Source organism: Carlito syrichta, unplaced genomic scaffold (assembly GCF_000164805.1).
Source record: "Carlito syrichta isolate Samal-C Ts95f unplaced genomic scaffold, Tarsius_syrichta-2.0.1 Scaffold311386, whole genome shotgun sequence".
In the NCBI taxonomy this organism is placed as follows: domain Eukaryota; kingdom Metazoa; phylum Chordata; class Mammalia; order Primates; family Tarsiidae; genus Carlito; species Carlito syrichta.
Window position 1 is genome coordinate 126,340 of NW_007255482.1, and position 23,260 is coordinate 149,599.

At 35.7% G+C, this 23,260-nt stretch overlaps 1 protein-coding gene across 1 annotated transcript in view; it reads left to right on the forward strand.

Moving 5' to 3' along the window:
• The window catches only part of CCDC39 (coiled-coil domain containing 39), a 62,906-nt gene that overhangs the window by 21,675 nt on the left and 17,971 nt on the right, over nucleotides 1-23,260 (forward strand). Inside the window, exons 8-14 of the mRNA XM_008068638.2 lie at nucleotides 659-762; nucleotides 1,082-1,214; nucleotides 3,608-3,802; nucleotides 4,841-5,005; nucleotides 8,716-8,853; nucleotides 10,408-10,616; nucleotides 17,907-18,030. Coding sequence (XP_008066829.1) covers nucleotides 659-762; nucleotides 1,082-1,214; nucleotides 3,608-3,802; nucleotides 4,841-5,005; nucleotides 8,716-8,853; nucleotides 10,408-10,616; nucleotides 17,907-18,030 — 1,068 coding nt within the window. The remainder of the gene's footprint in view (nucleotides 1-658; nucleotides 763-1,081; nucleotides 1,215-3,607; nucleotides 3,803-4,840; nucleotides 5,006-8,715; nucleotides 8,854-10,407; nucleotides 10,617-17,906; nucleotides 18,031-23,260) is intronic.

The window sequence follows — 23,260 nt, forward strand, 5'->3', positions numbered from 1 at the left end:
ATTTTATTATTTTTGATGCTATTGTAAGTGATATTGTTTTTTATTTATTTTACGGATAGTTGGATTTTAGTATATAGAAACATAACTGGTTTTGTATGTTGATGTTCTATCCAGAAACCTTACTGAATTCATGTATTAGTTCTGACAGTTTTTTGATGGAGACTTTAGAGTTTTTGCAAAGATTATTAATGAAAAAGAAAATTCATGTTTTGGATTTTCTGTTTTAACAACTTGAATTAACAGTAAAATGTATGTCATTAATTAAGAGATTGACCTATTAGATTTTCTTGAAATCTTAAAAATCCAGTAACATTTCTTATAATTCCGTGAGCACTTTATGCATATATATTATTTATCTTGAATATTGGAATGTGATCTTTCTGAGCTGGTCTAGTGGTATTGGACATTTCTGCATTTGCTTTTTACACATATATGCATGTCTCTATAATTTACCAGAATTATACAACAAAGCCATTAAAATTTGATCAGTATGAAAATCTTAATATATATTAATTATATAAAAATTGCTTTGGTAAGAACAAAAAGGGAGTGATGTAGCTTAGAACTTAAAGTGGGGAGAATAAAACATCTCAGAAATGAAATTAATTTATAAACTGTAGAGTAAATACATAATTTCTGTCTGTTAACTAATAAATAGCTGGATTCGTTAAAAGCCACTGTGAATAGAACTTCCAGTGATTTAGAAGCTATAAGGAAAAATATTTCCAAAATAAAGAAGGACATTCATGACGAAACAACAAGGTAAGAAAAAAGCTATTTAAATATTTTATTTATCGTTATTGTTACATCTAGAAAATTATTAAATACTTAAGACCATTTTTTTGTTAGATAACTGCAAAATGGCAGCTACTACATTATTGAACTTTTAAAAATGCTGGTTTTTGATCACAAAAGCTTATTGGAGCTATATATTTATGGTCGATTGAATATAGTAATGATAAGATTTACGGGAAAAGAAATCTTCAAGTTGTACAAAGAAATCTTAGGATAAACTATTCTTTGTTTGCATTAAATACTTCTTAGGCATGTTTTCTATCTTTTCTTCATAAACCCTCTTTAGGTTACAGAAAATTAAAAATAATAATCAGATCATAAATAAGAAATTAAAGCAGATAACCGAGAAAACTATGACTGTGGAGGAGAAAGCTACCAACTTGGAAGATATGCTAAAGGAGGAAGAAAAAGGTGTAAAGGTGAAGTTTAATTTTAATTTTTAAAAAATCACAGAAAATGTAACAACAGTGAATTCATTAGACTCCAGGGTCGCAGGACAGTAGATCTTGTAAGGAATTCCATCCCTTCCCAATGCCTGCTGTGTCCATGTCTGGGCCGTTTATAATATCTGTTGGTATATTGCATCCAAATCCTGAAAATTGCCTTTGTTTTACAACTGGTTTCCACCTGATTATCATTTTATTTTGTTTGTTTGTAATCTAATTCCCCTGATTGTCTACATTCATTATCTGTATTTCTTCATCATCTACTATCTCTTCAACCCCTTACAATCTAGCAATATTTTCTGGTAAGTGGTCTTTGAAATTCTATTACTTTACTAACTCTGCTGGCATTCCCTTTCACTTCAGTCTCTTTGGCATATGGGTGGCATGAAAGCCTAAAACTTCAAAGTCACCTGCAAGTATGACCTGACACTGTAGGCTTTGCTTACTTGTACTCTGTTTTGAAGGGGGAGAAAGTGGTAGTAGCTGAAGATGGTAACAGAATCCCCCAACATTTTATAAGGTTTGTATCAAATATGGTTCCACTAATATTTGGATGGGATCCAGCTTCCTCAGTATATGCTGTAAAATTTCCAAGTAATGAAGTCATACAGCAATTTTTTTTTTTTTTTTTTTTAGAAAGCAGGATTTATTGAGAGGAACAGAAAAGCAGGATTTATTGAGAGGAACAGGAAAGCTCCCACAGTGGGAGGGGACCCAAAAGGGTTGCCCCATGTAGCATTTTTAACTTGAGTGGTATTTGAGTTCAAATTGTACATTACTTTTTAAAAGTTTTTTTCCCCCTAAGAGCATGATTTTCTATATAGCACATTATTTAGGACAGTACTAGAACTTATCCAAAACCTTTAAAGACTGTGAAATTCATATGAAATAGACCTTTTAATCATATAAAGTTTAAAACTTAAGCCATTTTTGAAGAAATTTAGCTAACCTAGAAAAAAAATATTGGCAGCAGGAGTACTGATCATTTTCTAGCAGGGCTGTGTTCATAATCTTAGTTTTTTGTTGCTGTTGGGTTTTGTTTGTTTGAAAAAAAATCACAACCCTATCTTTTTGGAAATGTACAGTGTTATTTATCACCAAACACGGATGTTAAACTCTGCCAGGCAATCTTTGAGAATGTCTTAAACCTAATGAAAATTGCTTATTCTGTGAAAAATAATGCATTGACTATTAAGTTACATTTATTTGTAAAGATTTAAATGTGCCAATCACATTGGGATCAAAGGACTAGATTTGGTTTGTTATGTGTTGAGGTTCATTGATTGCCAAAGGGAAATATGCTTTATTTGGGTATGAGAACACAGAGAAAGATTATTTCAACATTTAAAAATGAGAACTTTCAACCGATCTTGGAATGGCGGACCTATGTGAAGCCTAGAATACATTGGTCTTGAAGCCTTGAAATCAAGACCGATTTGCCTTTTGAGAGAGGAGCAATAGGAATGGGAAACTTGTTTCTATTTACTAGAGGAATGCACATTGTGGAGAGACCCACTGGAGACAAGGTGTGTGATGGGTGGTGCCCACAGTGTGCTGGGACCAGCCCCCTCCAGCTCATAGGAACCAATAGTTAAATTTTCAGAAATTTGGTAAGTTGGCGGCTAAACACAGCTACTATTAAAAATCAAATTAAATAGACCTACCATTAAGTAAACTATATTTACAGCAAAAGTAATAAATACTTAACCCTTATCACTTCCAAATTGTTTTACTATTATCTATGCTCTTAAGGTTGCTTAAGATTACTTATGTCTGTTATATCCATATGTTAGAAATATTACATACCGTCTGCCTCTGTATATCTCTTCCAAACTCTGCCTTTAGTGAAATCATGTTGGCAGCTTCAAATTGGCCATCGTGGGAATATTTACACCATGGAAATCAGATTCTTCCCCTAACCTCTCATCCACGAGAGAGCTGGTGGTTCAACACTTACCTGCTCATCACAGGATGGTGCCCAAAAGAAGGTGGAAGATTGGGTGATGTGATTTCTTCCCTGTAGCACCCTCAAGACTTCAGTAAACTTTGTGAACTTATAAGCTGTGCATGTCTCCAGTGGATTTTATTTTCTGAGAAAATCAGGGGAATGGCCAAGTTCTGAGGCTAGAGAACGTAGATGACAGGTCAAGGTGTATGTATGACTCAGAATAGAAAACTACTAATCTATACAACAGACTCTAAGAAATGTTGCAGATTTGTTTTAAATTGTGGGAAGGGCTTTTTCTAAAGGGCTGAAATGGTGAAAGGTTCAAGGTTATTTACGAGCCCCGAAATTATAAGATTTATATAAATAAAACATTTCAAGATATTATAAAGTCATTGACCACTACAATTCTTATTATCAGGAAGTGGATGTTCAGTTGAACCTCGTAAAAGATGTGCTATTTAAGAAAGTTCAGGAGTTACAGAATGAGACAGTGAAAGAAAAAGCTATTGTATCAGAAATTGAAGGAACGCGTTCCTCTCTAAAGCATCTCAACCATCAGTTACATAGACTGGATTATGAAACCTTGAAGCAGCAAGGAATTATGTACAGTCAGGTAGACGTTGCTTTTGTAAATATCTTCCATATTGATCTGTTATAGTTGTGATAATTAACATACCCCAATGTCCTAAGAAAACAAAGATTTCTAAGCACTCTTTTGGAGGATAGACAGACTCTGAAGGTGAGATATCATGTTAGATCAGTGGTAGGGTGGGGAGCCTTAGAGCCTATTTTTTCCCCCCTCAATCTGAAATAAACAGGCCAGAAGAGACAAAAATTTAGTAAAGGAGTCCACATAGGTTTTAAAGGAAACTGGGACAATTGAACCCAGAGTAAAACAAAAGAAGCCATGAGGTATCTGAAGCCTAGAAAAACTGTACGTTGATCCTTGTATAAAATAGGCAACCCCCACTGGCACTCCCAGGCCAATAAAGTACTTTTTTCAGTTTTTCCTTATTTTGTTATATTTATATATTCATGTTAATTTTTTCATGTTCTCGGTGCATCTTTTTTTCTTCTTTTTTTTTTGGCAAGGACGTGGGTGGGGACAGAGGGGACAGGAGAGGAAGAGGAGGGGAAAGAAACAGAAAAGTGAGGATCAGAGAGTGGGGAACTCTTCTATACATCTTAATGTTCACAGCTAATATATTCTTAGTTATTCAAATTAAAGATGCTAAAATCTTATATTGAGAACAGTCCAATAGAAGTTCATCTTTGAACCTCTCATGGCTAATAATTTGTGACTACTTTTTTGTATCCCTTAGAAAATGTACCTTAAAAACTCATGTCCACATAAATCCACTGGATTTACAAAGGTTCCATCGTGGTTGTATAAACATCCTCTGACTTTGTTATATTTTCAGAAGATTATTTCTGTGTCTATTATGCAACTTATTTGTTAAAGACTAGCTTGTCTTTGCTCCCCTTAGAGTAAGAGCATTTTATCCTGAATTACTTACTGAAGCACTAAAGTGAGTTTGCTAAATGAAGGTGCCCAGTGCAAACTAATATGGATGTGCTTATTTTTACATTTCAATAAATGCTTTTAATTGTTTGTTTCTTCTCATTAACTTCTTTTTTAAAACTGTAACAGGATTTTTACATTCAGCAAACAGAACGGAGAATGTCACGGTTAAGGGGAGAAATTAATTCAGAAGAAAAACAAGCCCTTGAAGCAAAAGCCCTCGAACTTAAGAAGTCTCTGGAAGAGAAAAAGTCTACAGTTGGTCTTTTGGAAACACAGATCAAGAAACTTCATGTAACTTAACTAAAAATTACATTTTGTGTTTCAGATATCCTAGTGGTTAGTCGTTCTGTTTTAAGTCAACATATTTCTGAGACTACTTTGGTTAGAGCAGCTGCTGATCTACCCATATATACAACACATGTATGAACTTTAAATGTGCATATTTCTATCCTACAAAATATCACATTACCATTGACTAAGCATTACCATTGATTAGTATATGCTAAGCATTGTATTACATGCCTCTAGTATTTTACTTCATTTAATTCGTATAAATATCTTGTAAGGAAGATTTTATACACTGCTTTACAGATTAAGTAACTTGTCCAATGTTACTTGGCTAGTACATGGTAAGCTGGCATTTGATTCCTGTTTATTATTATTATTATTATTATTGGCTTCAGACTACTCTTAAAGAGAGTACACTGTTTAGAACGTTGATCAGTTCCAGTTTTATGTTATGTGTCTTCCATAATAAATAACTTGATTGCCCTTATCTTCGACATGCCATCTAAAAGAAGCTGCTTTTTTATGGGTCAGCAATTGTTGCTCAAATATTTACTTAGTTACAATATTTGAAATGAATCGATTCTGTTAACAGGGTTCTTCATCTTTAGGAATTTTATGATGTTTACTGTAATATAAAACCTATGTTAAAATTTGGAGTTAAAATGAGGCCTGAATGGGCTGAGAACTTGGCTGGGTTTAAATGCTGCTGTTTACCACTGGAAAGACTAGTGATGGGTGTCCTCTAGTGGTTATAAGAAGAATTGCTCCGAATTCCTTCGGGCCTGGATTTTAAGATGACACAAATTTTGATTTGGAGTAGTTTGTAGTCTAACGAAATATATATATATATATATATATATATATATAGCCATTACCCTTGTTTATTGGAAAAGAACACTTGCTTTGGCATCAGATAGAACTAGTTTTGAATTTCAAATTTATACCACCACCACTATTCTAACTTTTCCGAACCTTAGTTTTCTGGTCTGTTAAATGGGGGGAGGGAATTTAATGTTATTTTAGGGAATTTAGGAGAACTAGGGGCAATGTATATCTCAGAACAATGCCTTTAGTGTCTGCCTTGCTATGTGGGCATGGTTATTTTCTTCCTCTTTCAACTACCCTGACTGCCCTCTCCATCATACAAAGGTTTAGCGCTTATGCCTATTCCAACTCTGGTTTATTATTATTATTATTATTATTTTATTTTTATTTGAGTTGGAGTCTCACTCTGTCGCCCAGACTGGAGTGCAGTGGCCGCTCCCGGCCACCACAGCCTCCACCTGCCGGGCTCAGGCGATCCTTCCGCCTCAGCCTTCCCAGTAGCTGGAACTACAGGTGCGTGCTACCACGCCCGGCTAATTTTTTTTTTATTTATTTAGAGATGAGGTCTCCCTAAGTTGTTTTTGTTTTTTGAGTCAGAGTCTCACCCCGTGCAGTGGCACACTTACTGGCTAGAGTGCAGGGGCATGCCTTCAGCCACCCAGCGTCGACCTGCTGGGCTCGGGCCATCCTTCCGCCTTAACCTTCCAAGGGACCAGAACTACAGGCGTGCGCTACCACGCCTGATTATTATTATTATTATTATTATTATTATTATTATTTTGATTTCTTGTAGAGACACGGTCTTGCCAAGTTGCCCGGGCTGGTCCCAAACCCTTGGGCTCAGGCAGTCCACTACTCTCAGCCTCCCAAAGTGCTGGGATGACAGGCCAAGCCACCAAGCCCTGCCCCGACTCTGGTTTTAACAGAGAGAAGTAAGTTAATAGAAAGGCAACCGAATTTGTAAAATATATTAAAGCTACTTTAACTCAGTGCAAGGCTGCTCTTCTCAACAGTTGTAAAGTCATTCTGTATGTTCTCTCCACGCCACTCCATCTCTTGTTTTATATAATAGAAACTAATTTCTTCAGGTTGACTATCACATTAAATTTTAACTGTCATTCTAAACTTAGTTTTTTGAAAGCACTTCTTTGTGCGCAAAATTCCTCTTCTTACAGTCTTGTGGCAGTCTTAGGTCCTTATACTTTAGAGAAATGCAGCAATGAGAAAGAGAAGGACGGAAGGAGGGAGAGAGAGAGAGATCTTGGAACTGGAGAGTTTCAGTTTGGAAAACAAGAAGGGACTAAGAGCACAAACCTTATTTGGGTACTGGGTGGGAGGAGGGATACAAACTGGTGTAAAACTAGAAAACTGTTATTTGGTATCTATCTATGACCTGTTTATGCATCTGATAGAAATAGATTTTTAAAAATATTTTAAAATAATTTTATTTATTATAACATATGTACAATTCATATCTTATTTGAAAGATGTTGTTCTTAATATTTTAGTGAAAACAATGTGATTGAATATGCCTGGTTAATTTTGAAATCATAGTTTAACATTTTGGAATGCTGAATTCGGTTAAACTGACACTTGGCTTGAATGGATGTTATAGATAAAAAACATAACCTGATCAAGATTCACAGATATAAATGGACACAGTACAACATTGGCAGTGCCCAGTAAATCATACTACTAACTTTTCTTTTCTTTTTTTTTTTTTTTTTGAGTCAAGGTCTCATTTTGTCACACAGGCTGGAGCAGGCAGTGGCACGATCAGGGCTACCTGCAGTCTCTACCTCCTGGTCTCAGACGATCCTTCAATTTCAGCCTCCCAAGGACTGCTGTAACTGGGCTACAGTCATGTGCCACCACGCCCACCTAATTTTTTTTTTTTATAGAAATAGATCTTATCAAATATTTTTTCTCTATAGAAATCTGTGGTTATTTATGTAATAATAATAGCTAACATTTACATGAGACTTCTATATGTCAAGCATTATTGCACATAACTCTTTGACAGCAATAGCTTTAATGCTCACAACCCAAGAAGGTAGGGGTTATCCTCATCTCTGTTTTAGAGATGAGGAAATGGAGGAAGAGTATATCACACCGGAGTCAGATGCTAATATGTAATTAAGGCCATCTGATCCCAGAGCTGGTACTCTTAACCAGAACCCTATGCTTTCTCAGGCTATATCTGATGTTTTTACCACTGGGGACTTGAGTAGAATCAAACAATGAACTCGAGAGTAAGAGTGGGGAACCACACAATGAACCAGAGTATATGCTCCCATATCCTCATAAGTGGCCATCTCCTAACACCAGTTGGCCCTCCACAGCCACAAGTTGGCATCCATGGATTCAAACTGCAAATTGAAAATATTCAGGAAAAAAAATGGGTGGTTGCTCTTGTACTGAACATGAACCGACTTTTTTCCTGGTCATTATTCCCTAAACAATACAGTATAACAAAACTATGTACATATAATTTACATTATATTAGGTATTATAAGTAATCTAAAGATGACTTAAAGTGTACAGGAGGGTATGCTTAGGTTATATGCAAATACCATGCCCATTTCTGGTGGTGGTGGTGGGGTTGTCCAGAATACTGACATTAGATTGAACTGGACCTGTATATAATATTTCCTAGAATTACTAAACTCATACCAACCCCAAAACATCAAGAGATGATAAAAATGAAAATGTTCCCATTTGGATATCCATGCATATTTTATTAGAGACACAACATGAAGAAAGATGAAAACATCTGATTATTACAAATGTTTGAGTATACAATTTAATGTAAGATATGTATAAAATAGTATGTATTTAATATAGTTGTTATTGAAAACATATATTTATATACTTTTTTCTTTTTACAGAATGATCTCTATTTTATCAAGAAGTCAAAAAGTAAAAATTGTGATGAAAAACAGTTCTTTATGACCAAAATAAATGAACTATCCCTTTTCATCGAAGGATCGGAGAAAGAACTTAAAAGGGCCAAAGCTTTTAAACAGGTGCAATAAAATATGCCTAAATACCATGAAAAACCATATGTTTTCATTTTAATTGTAGAAATTGTTTAAATATAGAAAATTATGAGACTAAAAGTCACTATACTCAAGAATTTTCTTCTAGTCTTTTAAAGAAAGTTGACTTTATGTGTTGTATTTAAAAAATTTTAAACATGTTTTCTAAAATATTAATTATTCTTTGAAAAAAAATTTTGAAAGCTTTCTACACGCCCATTGCATGAAATTGCCATAATGTATTTAATCGGTTTCTATTTTTTGGATATGTGTTCCTTTCCAACGTTAAAAATAGTTAAACAGTTAAAAATAGTGCTGTCATGTACGATGTATGTATATCATTGTACAGTTTTTCTTTTAGCTTCCTAGAATAAGTTCCTAGCTACATAATTATAGTTAAAAAAGAAATGAAATTTTTAGTGTCCAGTTTTTAAGCCCAGTTGACTTCTAGAGAGTTCTACTAATACCCCCAGCAGCAGTGTGTAAGCATTCTATTTTATTCACCTCCACTGAGGCTAATTTATAAAAGTGTTGCCAATTTGATAGACAAACATGGCATCTCGTTGCTTTAATCAGCATTTTTAAATTGGTGACATTTTGTTTAAAGATAGTTAAAATCTTTATGTTTAAATTAAGATATTTGAAACATTTTTTCCCTTTATGTCATAAGTATAATTTTTCTTTTTAGAACTCTGGTTTATATTCTTAGCCCATTTTTCCATTGGGAAGTTTATATTTTCAAAGTGCTTTGTAAAATACCTTCATATGGAAAAATATTATTTCTGTCACAAATATTGTCAATATTTTCCCCATTTTCTTTACACTTTTATTCAGCTTTTAAAAACATAAAACCTTTTCTTAAACATAAACTTTTTAGGTCTTTTTTCCTTTATAATTTTTATGCTTAGAAACTTCTTTGCCACACTTAAAATCAGACAAATGTTTACAATTTCCCATAGTTGCTTGAGTTCATCTCTTGTATTTTATTCATCTGAGATATATTTTTGGTATATGTGAGATGTAGGGCTCAAATCTTTTCTCCAAATAAAAAACTATGCTTATGAAATAATAAAATCTTTATAACCTGGAATATTTGTTTCTGGGCTTTCTATTCTGTAAATTGATCTATAAGTGTACTGTTATGTCAGTATTCTATTCATGACTGAATTGTTTTAAAATAAAAATTTTTATTTCCACATTATTTTGTGAGATTTAAAGTATAGAAATGCCATTCATAGAACTTTATGTGTTTTCTGGGTATCATAAGTTTAATTTCAGGAACAACTTCTTCCTTTTTTTCTTTTTAGTAAAACTTGAATTTAAAATTGAATTATAAAAAATGATTTGTAATAGCCATGAACCTTTTTCTTAAAAGAATAGAAAAACTAGAGTCATGACTAAGCAATTTAAGCTTAACTCTAGGTGATATCTTGGTCAATTGTTAAATTCGAAAAAGATATATTTTCAAGTTTGACTTTTATAGAAATAAAAATTTTTAGTATTAAAAAATTCCATCACTTGACAGTTTTGTTATGTTGATAGGATTTGATGATAGAGGACAATCTTTTAAAACTTGAAGTTAAACGTACTCGAGAAATGCTTCACAGTAAGGCAGAAGAGGTTCTTTCCCTTGAAAAAAGGAAACAGCAGTTGCACACAACTATGGACGAGCGAACTGAAGAAATTAAAGTTCACAGAGCAATGCTTGCATCACAAATAAGACATGTTGATCAAGAACGGCAAAACATAAGGTAATTATTAGAGTTTGAAAATACTGCTGAAGAATTTGAAAGAAAGGTAAGGGTAATTGTCAGAACTGGCTACTTCCATCATGATCTTGAAGGTCCATCTTTTTCTAACTCATTTCAAAAGGCTTTTAATATGAGATATAGGGCATATTATAGGCAAAGTCTGGGCTCTTTCCTCTTTTTCCTTTGGCTAATTCTTCATTCTTTAGATTCTTCCTTTTATGTTAAGATCATTAATCCACTTGGAATTGATTTTTATGTATGACTGTGGTTAAAGTCCAACCCCATGTTTTTTTTTCTTAAAGATATCCAATAGCCACATTTATTAAAGCAATGTTACCTTGCAGGTTTTACATACCTTTCATGAACTTACCTCTGGCTATATATTATTTTCATTTTACTGCCAATGTCATCTCTTTTTAAAACATTTTTTCATTTCTAGTTTGTTGCTGGTATATAGAAATACAGTTGATTTCTATATATTATATTCGGAAACTTTGCTTAAACTCATCATTCTAATAATTGATCTGTAGATTCTGATTTTCTAGATACTGTAGTTCATTCATATCATTTTCAAATAATAATAACTTATTTCTTGCTTTCCAATCTTTATGACTTTTCTTTGCTCCAGTTCAATGCTGAGTAGCAGTGGTGGTTACAGGTATCCTTGTCTTGTGCCTGACCTAAAAGGGAGAGCTTTTATTGTTTTATCCTTAAGTATAAGGTTTATTGTAGTTTCTTTTTAGATATGCTTTACCATATTATGTGAGCTCCCAACTAATTTAATTCTTTGTTAAGAAGTTGTTTTAATTTGTTTAATCAGGAATGGATGTTGACTTTTATTATATGCTTTTTCAGCATTCATTGACAGGATGTAGCTTCTTCAGTCTGTTAATGTAAATGAATTATATTGATCAAATTTTCAAAGTTATACCAACCTGGAATAAACTCAACATGTCTGTCACATCTTTTCTTTTGTATCTGTCTAATTTTTAGTACAACTTTTAGAACAATTTTTGCATCAGTGCTCATGTGTGCAAATGACCCACAGTTCTTCTTGCTCTGCTGTTTGTCAGGTTATCAGACTTTTAAGGTTATGTCTGCCTTCATCAAATTATTTCTATGTATTTCATATTTTTCTATAATCTGGATATGTTTCTAAAATAGTAGAATTCTCTCTCTCTCTCTCTCTTTCTCTCTCTCTCTTCTTTCCATTCCTCCTCTTTCTTTCTTTCTTTCTTTCTCTCTCTCTCTCTCTCTCTCTTTCCTTTCTTTCTCCCTACCTCCTTTTCTTCCTTTCTTTCCTTTTTGTCTCACTCTGTTGCCCAGGCTGGAGTGCAGTGGCAGAATCACAACTCAGTGCAGTCTTGACTTTCCAGGTGCAGACAATTCTTCCATTTCAGCCTCCGGAGTTGTTAGAACTACAGACAAGCCACCATGCCTGGCTAATTTTTTGATTTTGTGTAGACACGAGGTCTCTCTATGTTGCCTAGACTGGTCTCAAACTGCTGGACTCGAGCAGTCCTCTCACCTTGGCCTCCCTAAGTGCTGGGATTACAGATGTGAGCCACCAGTCCTGGCCATATCTTTTGTGAGTCTACAAAGACCTCACTGGTAAAGCCATTGGCGTCCTGAAGTTTTCTATGGGGGATGATTTTTCAACTATTGGTTTTAGTACAATAGCCAATAGCTATTGAGCATCTAAAAGAAAAAAGTTATTGGAATTTACCACAAGCCATACACGAATATCAGTTCCAAGTGGATTAAAATAAAGTACATTTTGTATTTCTTACTGATTTAGTTTTGGTAAATTATATTTTTCACTAGGAAAAATTTTCCATTTCATTCAGATTTTCAAATTTATTGCCACAAAGTTGTGTGTAATATTTTATTATTTAATACAAAGTTGTGTGTGATATTTTATTATTTAATACTTGTAGTATTTTTTCAAGATGACTTTTTTATTCCTGATATTATTTGTGCCTTCTCTTTTTGATTAACTTATCAGAAGTTGATCAGTTTTATCATTATTTGGAAAGGATCAACTCTTATCGATCTTTCTACTGTCTGTGTATTCATTATTTCATTAGTTTCTGGTCTCAGTTTTATTATTATTTTCTTCTTTTTTTGTGACTTTTTTTAAAGGTTATTTTTCCCAATTCTTGAGATAGGTCTTTAGCTTATTATCTTTTCAGCTTTTAAGGCTAAAAAAAAAAATCCCTGTAAATATTAGTTTAGCTGTATCCTGCAAAAATTGATATTGCTAATTTTCCTTCTTTTTTGGCCTCTCGCCTTTTATTGTCATAATTTGAGTTTTATTTTTTAAAAAACTTTATCAATACTTACCTAGCAAGGGAGATATCATGATCATGAAGGTCGTTTTCCCAGGGCAAGGCTTATCCATTGCATTCTGGATGTGCTGACCCCTGCGATTTTCCCAGATGTGGGAAACTCGACTGCATAATTTGTGGTAGTGGGGGATTGTGTTTGCGCTCTTCCCTGAAAAAAACAACAAAAAAAGTCATTGAAGTATAATTGAGATATGTAAGTTGCATATATTTAAAGTTTACCATGTGATACATTTTGATATATGTTATATCATACTTGAGAAACTGTCACCACAATCAGGATAGTTAACATATCCATCACCTTCACAAGTTTCCCCCATTGTAATTCCTTCTTCCAGTTCCTCACCATGTCTCTCTCCAGATGACTACTGATCTATTTTTTATCCATATAATTTAGATTGCATTTTCAAATTTTACATGAATGGAATCCAATAGTAGGTACTCTTTTTTTTTCTGACTTCTTTCATTCAGCATAATTATTTGGAAACTCATCCATATTCTATATATCAATAATACATTCCTTTTTATCAGGGGTTAGCATTTTTTCTGTAAAGGTTAAGTAGTAAATATTACAGTTATTTGCAGGCCATATGATCTGTTTCAATAACTCAACTCTGCCATTGTAGAGTGGAAGCAGCCATGATAATATGTCAATACATGAGCCTGGCTATGTCCCAGTAAAACTTTCCACTGACATTTGAATCTCATATAATTTTCACTTTTCAAGAAATAGAATTCTTTTATCTCCTTTTTACAGATTTTAGAGTTGTAGCGTACAAGTGAGGATTTACTACATAAGTAGGTGGCATGCAGGTTAAGTTCAGGCTGGTAGCTGGCTCTTTCTCCTCCTCATAGTGGCTCAGGTACCCATTGGTACCACGTGACCCCTCTACCCTCCTCTTTCACTTCCTTCCCTAACAGTGCCCAGTGTCTGCCGATTTCACCCTGATGCTAAGTGAGAACATGCGGTATTCAGTTCTCTGTTTCTGTGATCATTCATTTAGTGTGATGATCTCCAACTGCATCCAAGTTGCTGTGAAGGCCATGATTTGGTTCTTTGTGGCTGCATAATTTTCCATTGTGTATATGTACCACATTTTCTTTATCCAGTCCACTTTAGATGGGCATCGAGGTTGGTTTCATGTTTTTTTCTGTTGTGAATTGCTGCAATATACATGCATGTGTAGGTGTCTTTTTGATGGAGAAACTTATGTTCCTCCGGGTATATTCACAGGAGAGGGATTGCTGGGTCAAAAAGAAGGTCAGTTTTTAGCTCTTTGAGAAACCACCACACTGCTCTCTATAGTGGTTGAACTAGCTTACATTCCCACCAACAGTGAGAAGCGTCCCTTTTTCTCTGCAGCCATGCCGGCACCTGTTGTTTTTTTGACGTATTAATGATAGCTGTCGTTACCGTTGTTAAGTGGTATCTCATTGTGGTTTTGACTTGCATTTCTCTGACAATTCATCTTTAACCATCATTTTTTAACCACTTAAACATGTAAAAGCTTTGCTTGTGGGCTATAGAAAAACAGGTCGCTGGCAGAACTGTTTGCTGACCCTGCTTTCTGTTGTTGAATAGCAGTATTTCATTCCATGTGTATAACCCAATTTGTTTATACATTTACATGCTGATGGATATTTGAGTTGTTCCCAGTTTTTAGTTATTATAACAAAGTTACCATGAACATATGTGTTCTTGGCCAAGGACATATGCTTTTTTCCCCTCTTGAATAAACACCTAGGCGTAGAGTTCCTGGAGCATTTGGTTAAGTACATATTTAATGTCTCGGGAAACATTAAGAAGTTGCCATGTATTCATTCTTTCTGTCTTTTCTGCCTGTTAGTATTTTTATTGCTTTTTTTCTCTTTAATTGTTTGGAAAGTATGCATTCTAATTTTAATTATTTTTGGTTATTCTTAAATTCCAAAGGAACTTTAATCATTTAATTTCTTTATTAGTTTGTTATTTTCTCTTCCCACCATAGGTAAGATTTTTTAACACTTTTTACTTCTGCCTTTTCTCTTTCCATCTTTCATGTATTGTTGAAACCATTGATTTAGTTTCTTATTGTTACTTGTTGTTTTTTTTTAATATACAAGGAGGGACCCCAAAAAACCGGAATTTATTTTTCTTTAATTGTATATTTATTATTACATGTTCAAACTTCAGTCACCTTCAAAGTACTCTCTATTTGATGCAATACACCTATTGAGACACTTTTTCCACTGCTTAAAACAGTTTTTGAACTCGTTAATTTTTTTCTTTTAAAGCAGGATTTATTGAGAAGGGAGAAAAGATCCCACAGTGGGAGGGGACCCGAGAGGGTTGCCCTGAACTCATAGATTTTTATGCCTTTTAGTGCTTCTGCTGTTTTTTGTTCCACCTATTCCACATTGGCAAGATATTTCCCTTTGAGCAGGAGTCCCCATACCTCAGGCCATAGACTGGGCATTAGGATCTCGAGGTGAGTGGCAGGAGGTGAGTGGCAGGAAAGTGAGCACTTCATCTGTATTTACAGCTGCTTCCCATCACGCCCATCACCACCTGAGCTCCACCTTCTGTCAGGTCAGGGCTGCATTAGATTCTTATAGGAGCATTAACCCTATTTTGAACCGTGTATGTGAGGAATCTAGATTGCACATTCCTTATGATAATCTATTACGTGATGATCCGACGTGGAGCTGAGGTAGTGATGCTAGTGCTAAGGAGTAGCTCCCAACACAGAGAAACTTTAACAGTGAGGTTTCACTGCACAGAGACCATCATAAATCAACTCCTTGCAGACTCATAGCAAAACCCTATCAGTGAGTGACAAGTGAGTTGATATGCTTCAAATGTACAGCTGCATCTGATGGCAGACTTTGAGTCAGAATCTGACACTTATTTTAGTCTGCATGTGGCCTGTCCATTATTTTATTTACCACTTTCATCCACGCCTCTTTTTTTAAGTTGTATAATTATTTCATCATATATTACAATGTAATAATAGAAATCAAGGGCACAATAAATGTTATGCATTTGAATCATCCCAAAACCATCACTCCCCTCTCCCTGCCTCCAGTCCACAAAAAGTTGTCTTCCCCGAAACTGGTCCCTGATGCCCAAAAGTTTGAGGACCACTGTTTTAGAGGATACTAATTAGAATACTTTGAAAGGTTTCTTCTGTTCTCTGAATTATCTCTGGATATTTCTGGTCTGTTCTTTCTTTGTTCATTTTTTTTTCCATTTATGTTGTTAACTTTTGATAAATATCTACTGGTCCTTGGGTTTCTGTTTGTATTTATTAATCAATGCTTAATTATTAATCATTGGATATTGGTAGCTAGCTGGTAAGGATTTGCTCTGAAATTAGATAGATGTATCTTTTTCTTCAACAGAGCTTTTCTCTAATCAGAAGGGCCGAATGTAGGCTCTGGGTTCATTTCTCCTGTAAGGAGCATAGATAATTGTTGGGCAAGGTTAGGACTTCCATGTTTACAAAAAGTTAGGAGGTGTTTAATTTGAGTAATGAAGATTATTTTATTTTTAAGAGGAAATGCCTTTCTACCTCCCACTCACCGTTTACCTCCACTGCTGTGGAAGCCTGGAATTACTTCGTGTTCTTTTTTTATCTTTTTCTTCAGCTCCAACATACATGCGAGGGACTCTGGTCTTTTTTTTTTTTTTTTTGGTCATTGGAGAAAGCATTTCTACTTTGAGGGGTTGCTGCAGGGAGCCTAGAGATTTGATGATAGCCTTGAAGATCACCCTTGCTTTCTTTATTTCTTATTCTTGAATTTGGATTTTTTCCAGACTTCTTTGGTGAAAAAATCACTCTTCTGCAGTAATCTTCTTCTTAGTATGTATTTTTTGTATGACTCTTATCCCATTTGTTTTTATTTTTTCATGAATTAATAAAACATTTTTATATCATTTTTGTTCCCAGAACTGCTATTTAAAAAAATCTTTTCCATTATAGAAAGGAGGAGCAATATACTTGTGCTTAGTCTGCCATTTGAAGCTTGAAGACCATCAAGTCTTTTATGATCACATAAGGAATGAGTAAATGTTTTCTGATGAAATAATAGTTATAAGCAAAAATAAAATAACTGTAACTTCTGTCATTAAATATATTTTACCATCAGTTCTCTCTAGGAGTTGAAAGACGGGTAGATCGATTTCTTTCCACCCTGGTTGTATGGCATACTTTCATGAGGTTGTAGCAGGCAAAGAGTCACCCTCCATATGGCCATGCATATATTAGCATTACTAGTATTATTATAAAAGAAGTTCGAAAATTCACTCACAAAATATAAATGTACTGAAATAAAATGAAAAAGTAACCAGCAGATTTAAGAATCAGAATCTGAGTGCTGGAAAACAATTCATGAGTTTCTCACATTTCTGCATGTCTTGCAAGGAGAGGTACTGACTGCCCTGTTCTGGACTACCCTTTTTAAAGATGTTTAAATAGCAAACAGCCTTAGAAACTAGAAGTAGTGTCTTCCTCTGGAGCAAAAGTTAGACATGTTTGCTTATTTCTCACTATAAAATATTTAGGTTGCCTGGGCATGAGGTTCCTCAGCTGTGATGCATATCTACTGTGCTCAGAATCCACTTGACCCCTCAACCCTCCCATGGGATGTGGGGAGGGAGTAGAACCATGCAAACAGGAAGCTTATGCTATGTCATGAGTAATAAAGTCCTTTGTCTCTGATGCAGGAATTGTGTCTTCTGCCAGTGGTTGTGAAACCATGGCAGGATAACTTGCTAGCTCTTGAGTAGGGTAACATCTGAGACCCTTTACACTGCATTATTAAATTAAAAAGTGAGAACACACTTAACCTATCTGAGCCCATTAGTAGCATAAATCCAAATGTTTTCAATAAGAACACATGATAGTTCTTTAGAAAACATATGCTCTTTATTTTACAGTGTTTTTTTCTTTTCTTTTCATATTAGTGCTGAGTTTCATGAGCGGCTAAGTAAAATTGATAAGCTGAAGAACAGATATGAAATTCTTACTGTCGTTATGTTGCCTCCTGAGGGAGAAGAGGAGAAAACACAGGCCTATTATGTAATCAAGGTAATTTTAATTGATCTACAGCTGTGATCATATGCAGTATCCTTTGTTAATCCATTCACCATAATCCTCTGAATTTAAAAGAAACAAAATGGCAAATTCTCCCCCATGAAATCTAGCAACTGTTTCACCTAATTAGGGCCATTCACTATGGCATTTAATAGGGCCAAAATATTAGTTGCTAAATGGAGATTCTGACACACTCTTAGATCTACACAGAGGTCAAAGCACTGCCCTCTGATTCCCAAAACCTACTCCTGACTTCCTCCAGAACCCTTCTTATTTTGAATTTAGGTCATTCCACTTGACCACTATTTGGCACCCTCTCTTTGTTTTCTTCTGATTATTTGTGTCATGTCATTTCCCCTAATTTAGTCAAGATTTATAATCTTTTTATTTATTTATTTATTTATTTATTTATTTATTTATTTATTTATTTATTTATTTTTGAGTCGGAATCTCACTCTGTTGCCCAGGCTGGAGTGCAGTGGCACACTCACGGCCACCCCAGTGTCGACCTGGTGAGCTCCGGTGATTTTTCCACCTCAGCTTTCCAAGTTGCCAGAACTACAGGCACGTGCTACCACGCCTGGCCAATTTTTTGATTTATTGTAGAGATGAGGTCTCACCAAGTTGCCCAGGCTGGTCTCGAACCTGTAGGCTCAGGTAATCCCCTCACCTCAGCCTCCCAAAGTGCTGAGATTACAGGCTTGAGCCACCGTACCTGGCCTGTAATCTCTTTTACTCTGAGACCTATTGTCACTCTGGCACCTTTCAGTATGCATGTGAGGACCTGTTCAACACCTGGGCCTCAAAACTTTACTTCACTATAGTCACCCACTCTTATGCAACACCCTTGACCTTTGTCATCCCCTGGAGCTACCTCTGAACCTTAACCACCATTTACCACTGCGGTCTTGTGGCATCTGTTCAGAGAGGAAAAAGGCTGCTCCCCTGCCTTCATGTTATACAGGAAACAGATCAGGTACATCTATTTTTTTCTGATGTCTGAAAGTTGTCTGCCACCCCATAGTTTCCTTTACCTAGTAATCTGTAAAGACACATTCATAAGTGATCAGGAATTGGATGCAATTCTTTTCCTGAGCACTGCTATGTTTATTTTTCCCATGTAGAAAATATCCCAAACAAGTGTGATTTCCTTTACAGAAAGGTCTGGGAAATTACTCAACACACAAGCAAGGAACGGAAACCATAACTTCGACTCATTTCCCTATACCATACGTGGACAGGGTGGGAAGGAGATCTCCCAATCCACACCTTCAGAGGATGGCTCTTGTGGATCCTCTCTCTCTGACTTCTATCACTTAATCTCCCAAGTTTTCTTCTGCAACTCTTCTTCAAGTCTGTCTCTAATACATACACTAAGTGTGGTATGCTGCCACTTTGCTCCTGGAAATCCTGCCATACCTATGAAAAATCAGCCCCAGCTCTCAAAACTTTCTTAGAACTTGTCATTTTGTAGTACTTCAGGCTTTTGCCCAGTACTAGTGGTACTTTTCTCCTCCCAGGTTTTGAAGTTTCCCAAAGGATAAAGAGTAGGCACTAGTCTGTTAGGTGTTGTGAAGAAGGTAGATATTTTGATTCCAGTTAAGTTTCTCTGACAATAAGGGCTGTGATGGCTTACCTAAAAGCACTAGTGTTAATAGTGCCTTCATTCATATCTTGGCTTTACCACTGACTGGGTAGATGACTTGGAATTAGTTGTTGAACCACTTTCCTCACTTGCAAGATGAGGGTGATAATATTGTCACTTTTGTTGGGAGAAATGAGAAAATAAGTAAAGATCTTAGAACAGTGCTTGGTAGAAAATGAGTCCCTAGTACATGTTAGCTATCCTTATCATTATTGCTGTGATGATACCGTTTAACCTATTTCTCAGGAAATCAGACAAATTTTATATGAGGAAAGAGTATTCCTTCGGTTTACAGCAAAAGTGCTGGACAAATATCAGTATGACGATGATGCTAAAATGAACTTGTGCTACCAGTTACCTTAATCCATTTCCTGATGCCATACTTCTTTACCTCCCATCTTCTCTGGGATCCATAGCTTGCCACACAGCTATTCCCAATTTTTGTTGTATAACATGTTTAACTTTTTACCCGTAACATTTCACAAGTCTCAGATGTGTAAAACAATGAAACTTTATTTCTTTACAACTAAACTCAGTCTAGCTGATATCAGAAAACATGATCTATGGCCTGAAAATGGAGAAAAGCAGTCACCGGGTGCAGTGATGCCATTGCATGGTGACATCAAAGTCTTTGCATTTTCTAGTGGTCCCTCCAGCGATTATTTGCTTCTATAGGAGGACCCACCCTTTGGCTTTCTATTGACTGATTTATTTTACAACTCTGTAGGTGTAGATGAAACCTGTATATACCTGATAGTAACTCAGATTGTTCTTGCAGCTAGCAATGCAAATGAATTTGGGCCAGTAGAAATCTATAGAAAAGATAACTCAAGCATTATAGTTTATTACCTTAAAAGATATTAATTTGTTTTGCATCTACCAGCAAATTCATTTCAGTTTCTGACTGCATGTGCCCATATAAAATCTGTTCTTCAGTTTCTCCTTTGAAGCAGTCTAAACATCTTACTAGTTCCTTCATTAGTAAGTTGAATAAAATCTTTGACAAATGTTCATTTTACATTTGTATGAGAATTTTTAACTATCTGAAGATAATCCTTTGGCATTTTCACTGCTGGGACAAACTTAAATTTGCCAGTTAGAAGTTAATTTTTGTTTTTCAGTATGGTCCTGTTTTTCAGTGTGGTGGATTCTGTTTTGTAATGTGGTAGAGTTGGGATTTACATTAGTCACTTCAAGATTCTCTCCCTTCCCTTATTGCTCTTACATTCTCCACAAAGAAATCCCTTATGATGGACACATACTATTTTTATACCTCTGGGTAAGAGGAATTTACAATGCCATCCATTGTTCTCAACAAACTATGGACTTCAGCCAAATGCTGCCCATTTGCTCTGTAAATAAGTATTGGAAGACACAACATATAAACAATTCACACAAAAATGGGAAGACACAATGTATGAACTCATTCATTTATGTATTGTTTATGGATGTTTTCATGCTGCAATGGACAAATAGTTCTGATGTAGGCTGAATGACCCATAAAGTTGAATTTCTCTCTGACTCCTTACCTAAAAAACTTTCCGATCTCTTTTATCAGTTTCTTGGAGCTGCTGTAACAAAATACCACAAAGTGAATGGCTTAAATAACAAAAATTTATTGTTTCATACTTCTGGAGTCTAGTTCAAGATGAAGGTATTTTTAGTGTTGGTTTCTTCTGAGGGCCGTAAGAAAGACTCTGTTCTGTGCCCCTCTCTTATGGGTGACTGACAATCTTTGGTGTTCCTTGACTTGTAGATGCATCATCATGATATTTACCTTCAACTTTATATGGTATTCTCTATGTCTCTTCACATGGTCTTACCTCAGTCTAAATTTCCCACTTTTATAAGAACACCAGTTGTATAAGATTAGGGCCCTCCCTAATGGCCTCATTGTAACTTGACTATATTTACAAAGATTCTGTTTCTAAACAGGTCATTCTCAAAGTTACTGTGGGTTAAGATATTAGCATATCTTTCTTTCAGGGACACAGTTTAATCTATAGCCCCCATTTTTGGTCCTGCAGTAAACTTTGGTCTCTGGGGCACACATGGTTTTCCTTTTACTAACCCTAACATCTTATAGTATCTGACCCTTAGGTGCCAGACTGAAAAATATAATCAGTAACCCATGAAGGACTTGTATCTTTCAAATCTCATTTCCAATTTCCTCTTATTCTTTATAAGGAATCAGTCTAGTTCTGACCACAACTTAATGAAACTATCAATTAAGTTCTTGAAAATGCTTTGGAATGTTGGACAAGATGTTATAAAAGGCATATATAATATAATCTCTGATTTAAAAGTGAATGGATTCAGAATTATAAAATTTCAAGCTGTACAAGGAATTAGGTCAGAAATTTGTACAAGATGAGCAAATCCAACACTTTCACTTAAGAAATAAACCGAACTCAGAGAAAAGGATTTATTTAATGTCAGTCAACTCACTGGTAGTACGTCCCATATCACACCAGCTGTTCAAGGAACTGAGAACCTGCCTACATGCCCAGCACACTGCTCCCATAACCAGTGTGTGAGTAAACCACCTGGAGGCCCAAGAATTGGTCTTCCAGGACCAATGAACACTGATGACAGCAGTGTAAGCTGTTCTGGGGCCAAAAGAACAAACACACTCAGCCCATCACTGTCACCCCCAGGGCGCAAAGATGACCTCACTTGGCATCCTAGACCCCAGCCTCAATGAATAACCATGTCCTTCACTGAGGAAATCAGAGATGCCACAGATCGTGTGTACTGCTAAGAAATCATACAGAAATTTACACTATTACAGGCACCCAAAATCAAAGCCAAAGCATTCTACTCAACCAACTACATATGTACATCATCAGGAAAAATCATCCCCTAGGAAAGCAATTTCACATAATTAGAAGAAGTGACTGTTATACCAGATGCATAGATATCAATGCAAGAACACAGGTGACATGAAAAAGGAAATATGACACCATCAAATGACCACAACAATTATCCAGCAACAGGTCCCAATCAAAAAGAAATCCTCAAAATGTCAGGTAAAGAATCCAAAATATTGATTTTAAAGAACCTCGATGACATGCAAGACAAATCTAGAAAGCAGTACAAAGAAATCAGAAAACCAATTCAGGATATGAACAAGATATTTACTGAGGAGATCAATAGTTTGAAAAAAAGAGAGAGGAGGCAAGATAGCGATGGAACTGGTGGGAGTATGAATGTCTCAAGGCCGAATGTCTATAAAGACAGTCTGGTGAGCGAGTGAGTGCAGCTGAGTGAGTGAAAGTCTGTCTGCAGGGAGACTCAGGATCAAACACCCAGGGCTCCACTCTGGAGGCAGCTGCAACCCACTACTACCCTGAGATAAGAGCCCCCAGCATGCAGGATCATCAGCCATTCTATAGGGTCTCTGGAGGAGGCAGTGGAGGTCAGCAGCTTCTCGGCACCTGGTACCTCGCCCACGCCACCGCCCATGGCAGCAGGCCAAGCAACAGTTGTGGGAATTGTGGAGATGGCACAGTGAGGAAATCTTGGGCTGAGCCCCACTGGCAGTGAGGAAACACCTATCACTGCCATTTTCTCTGTCCT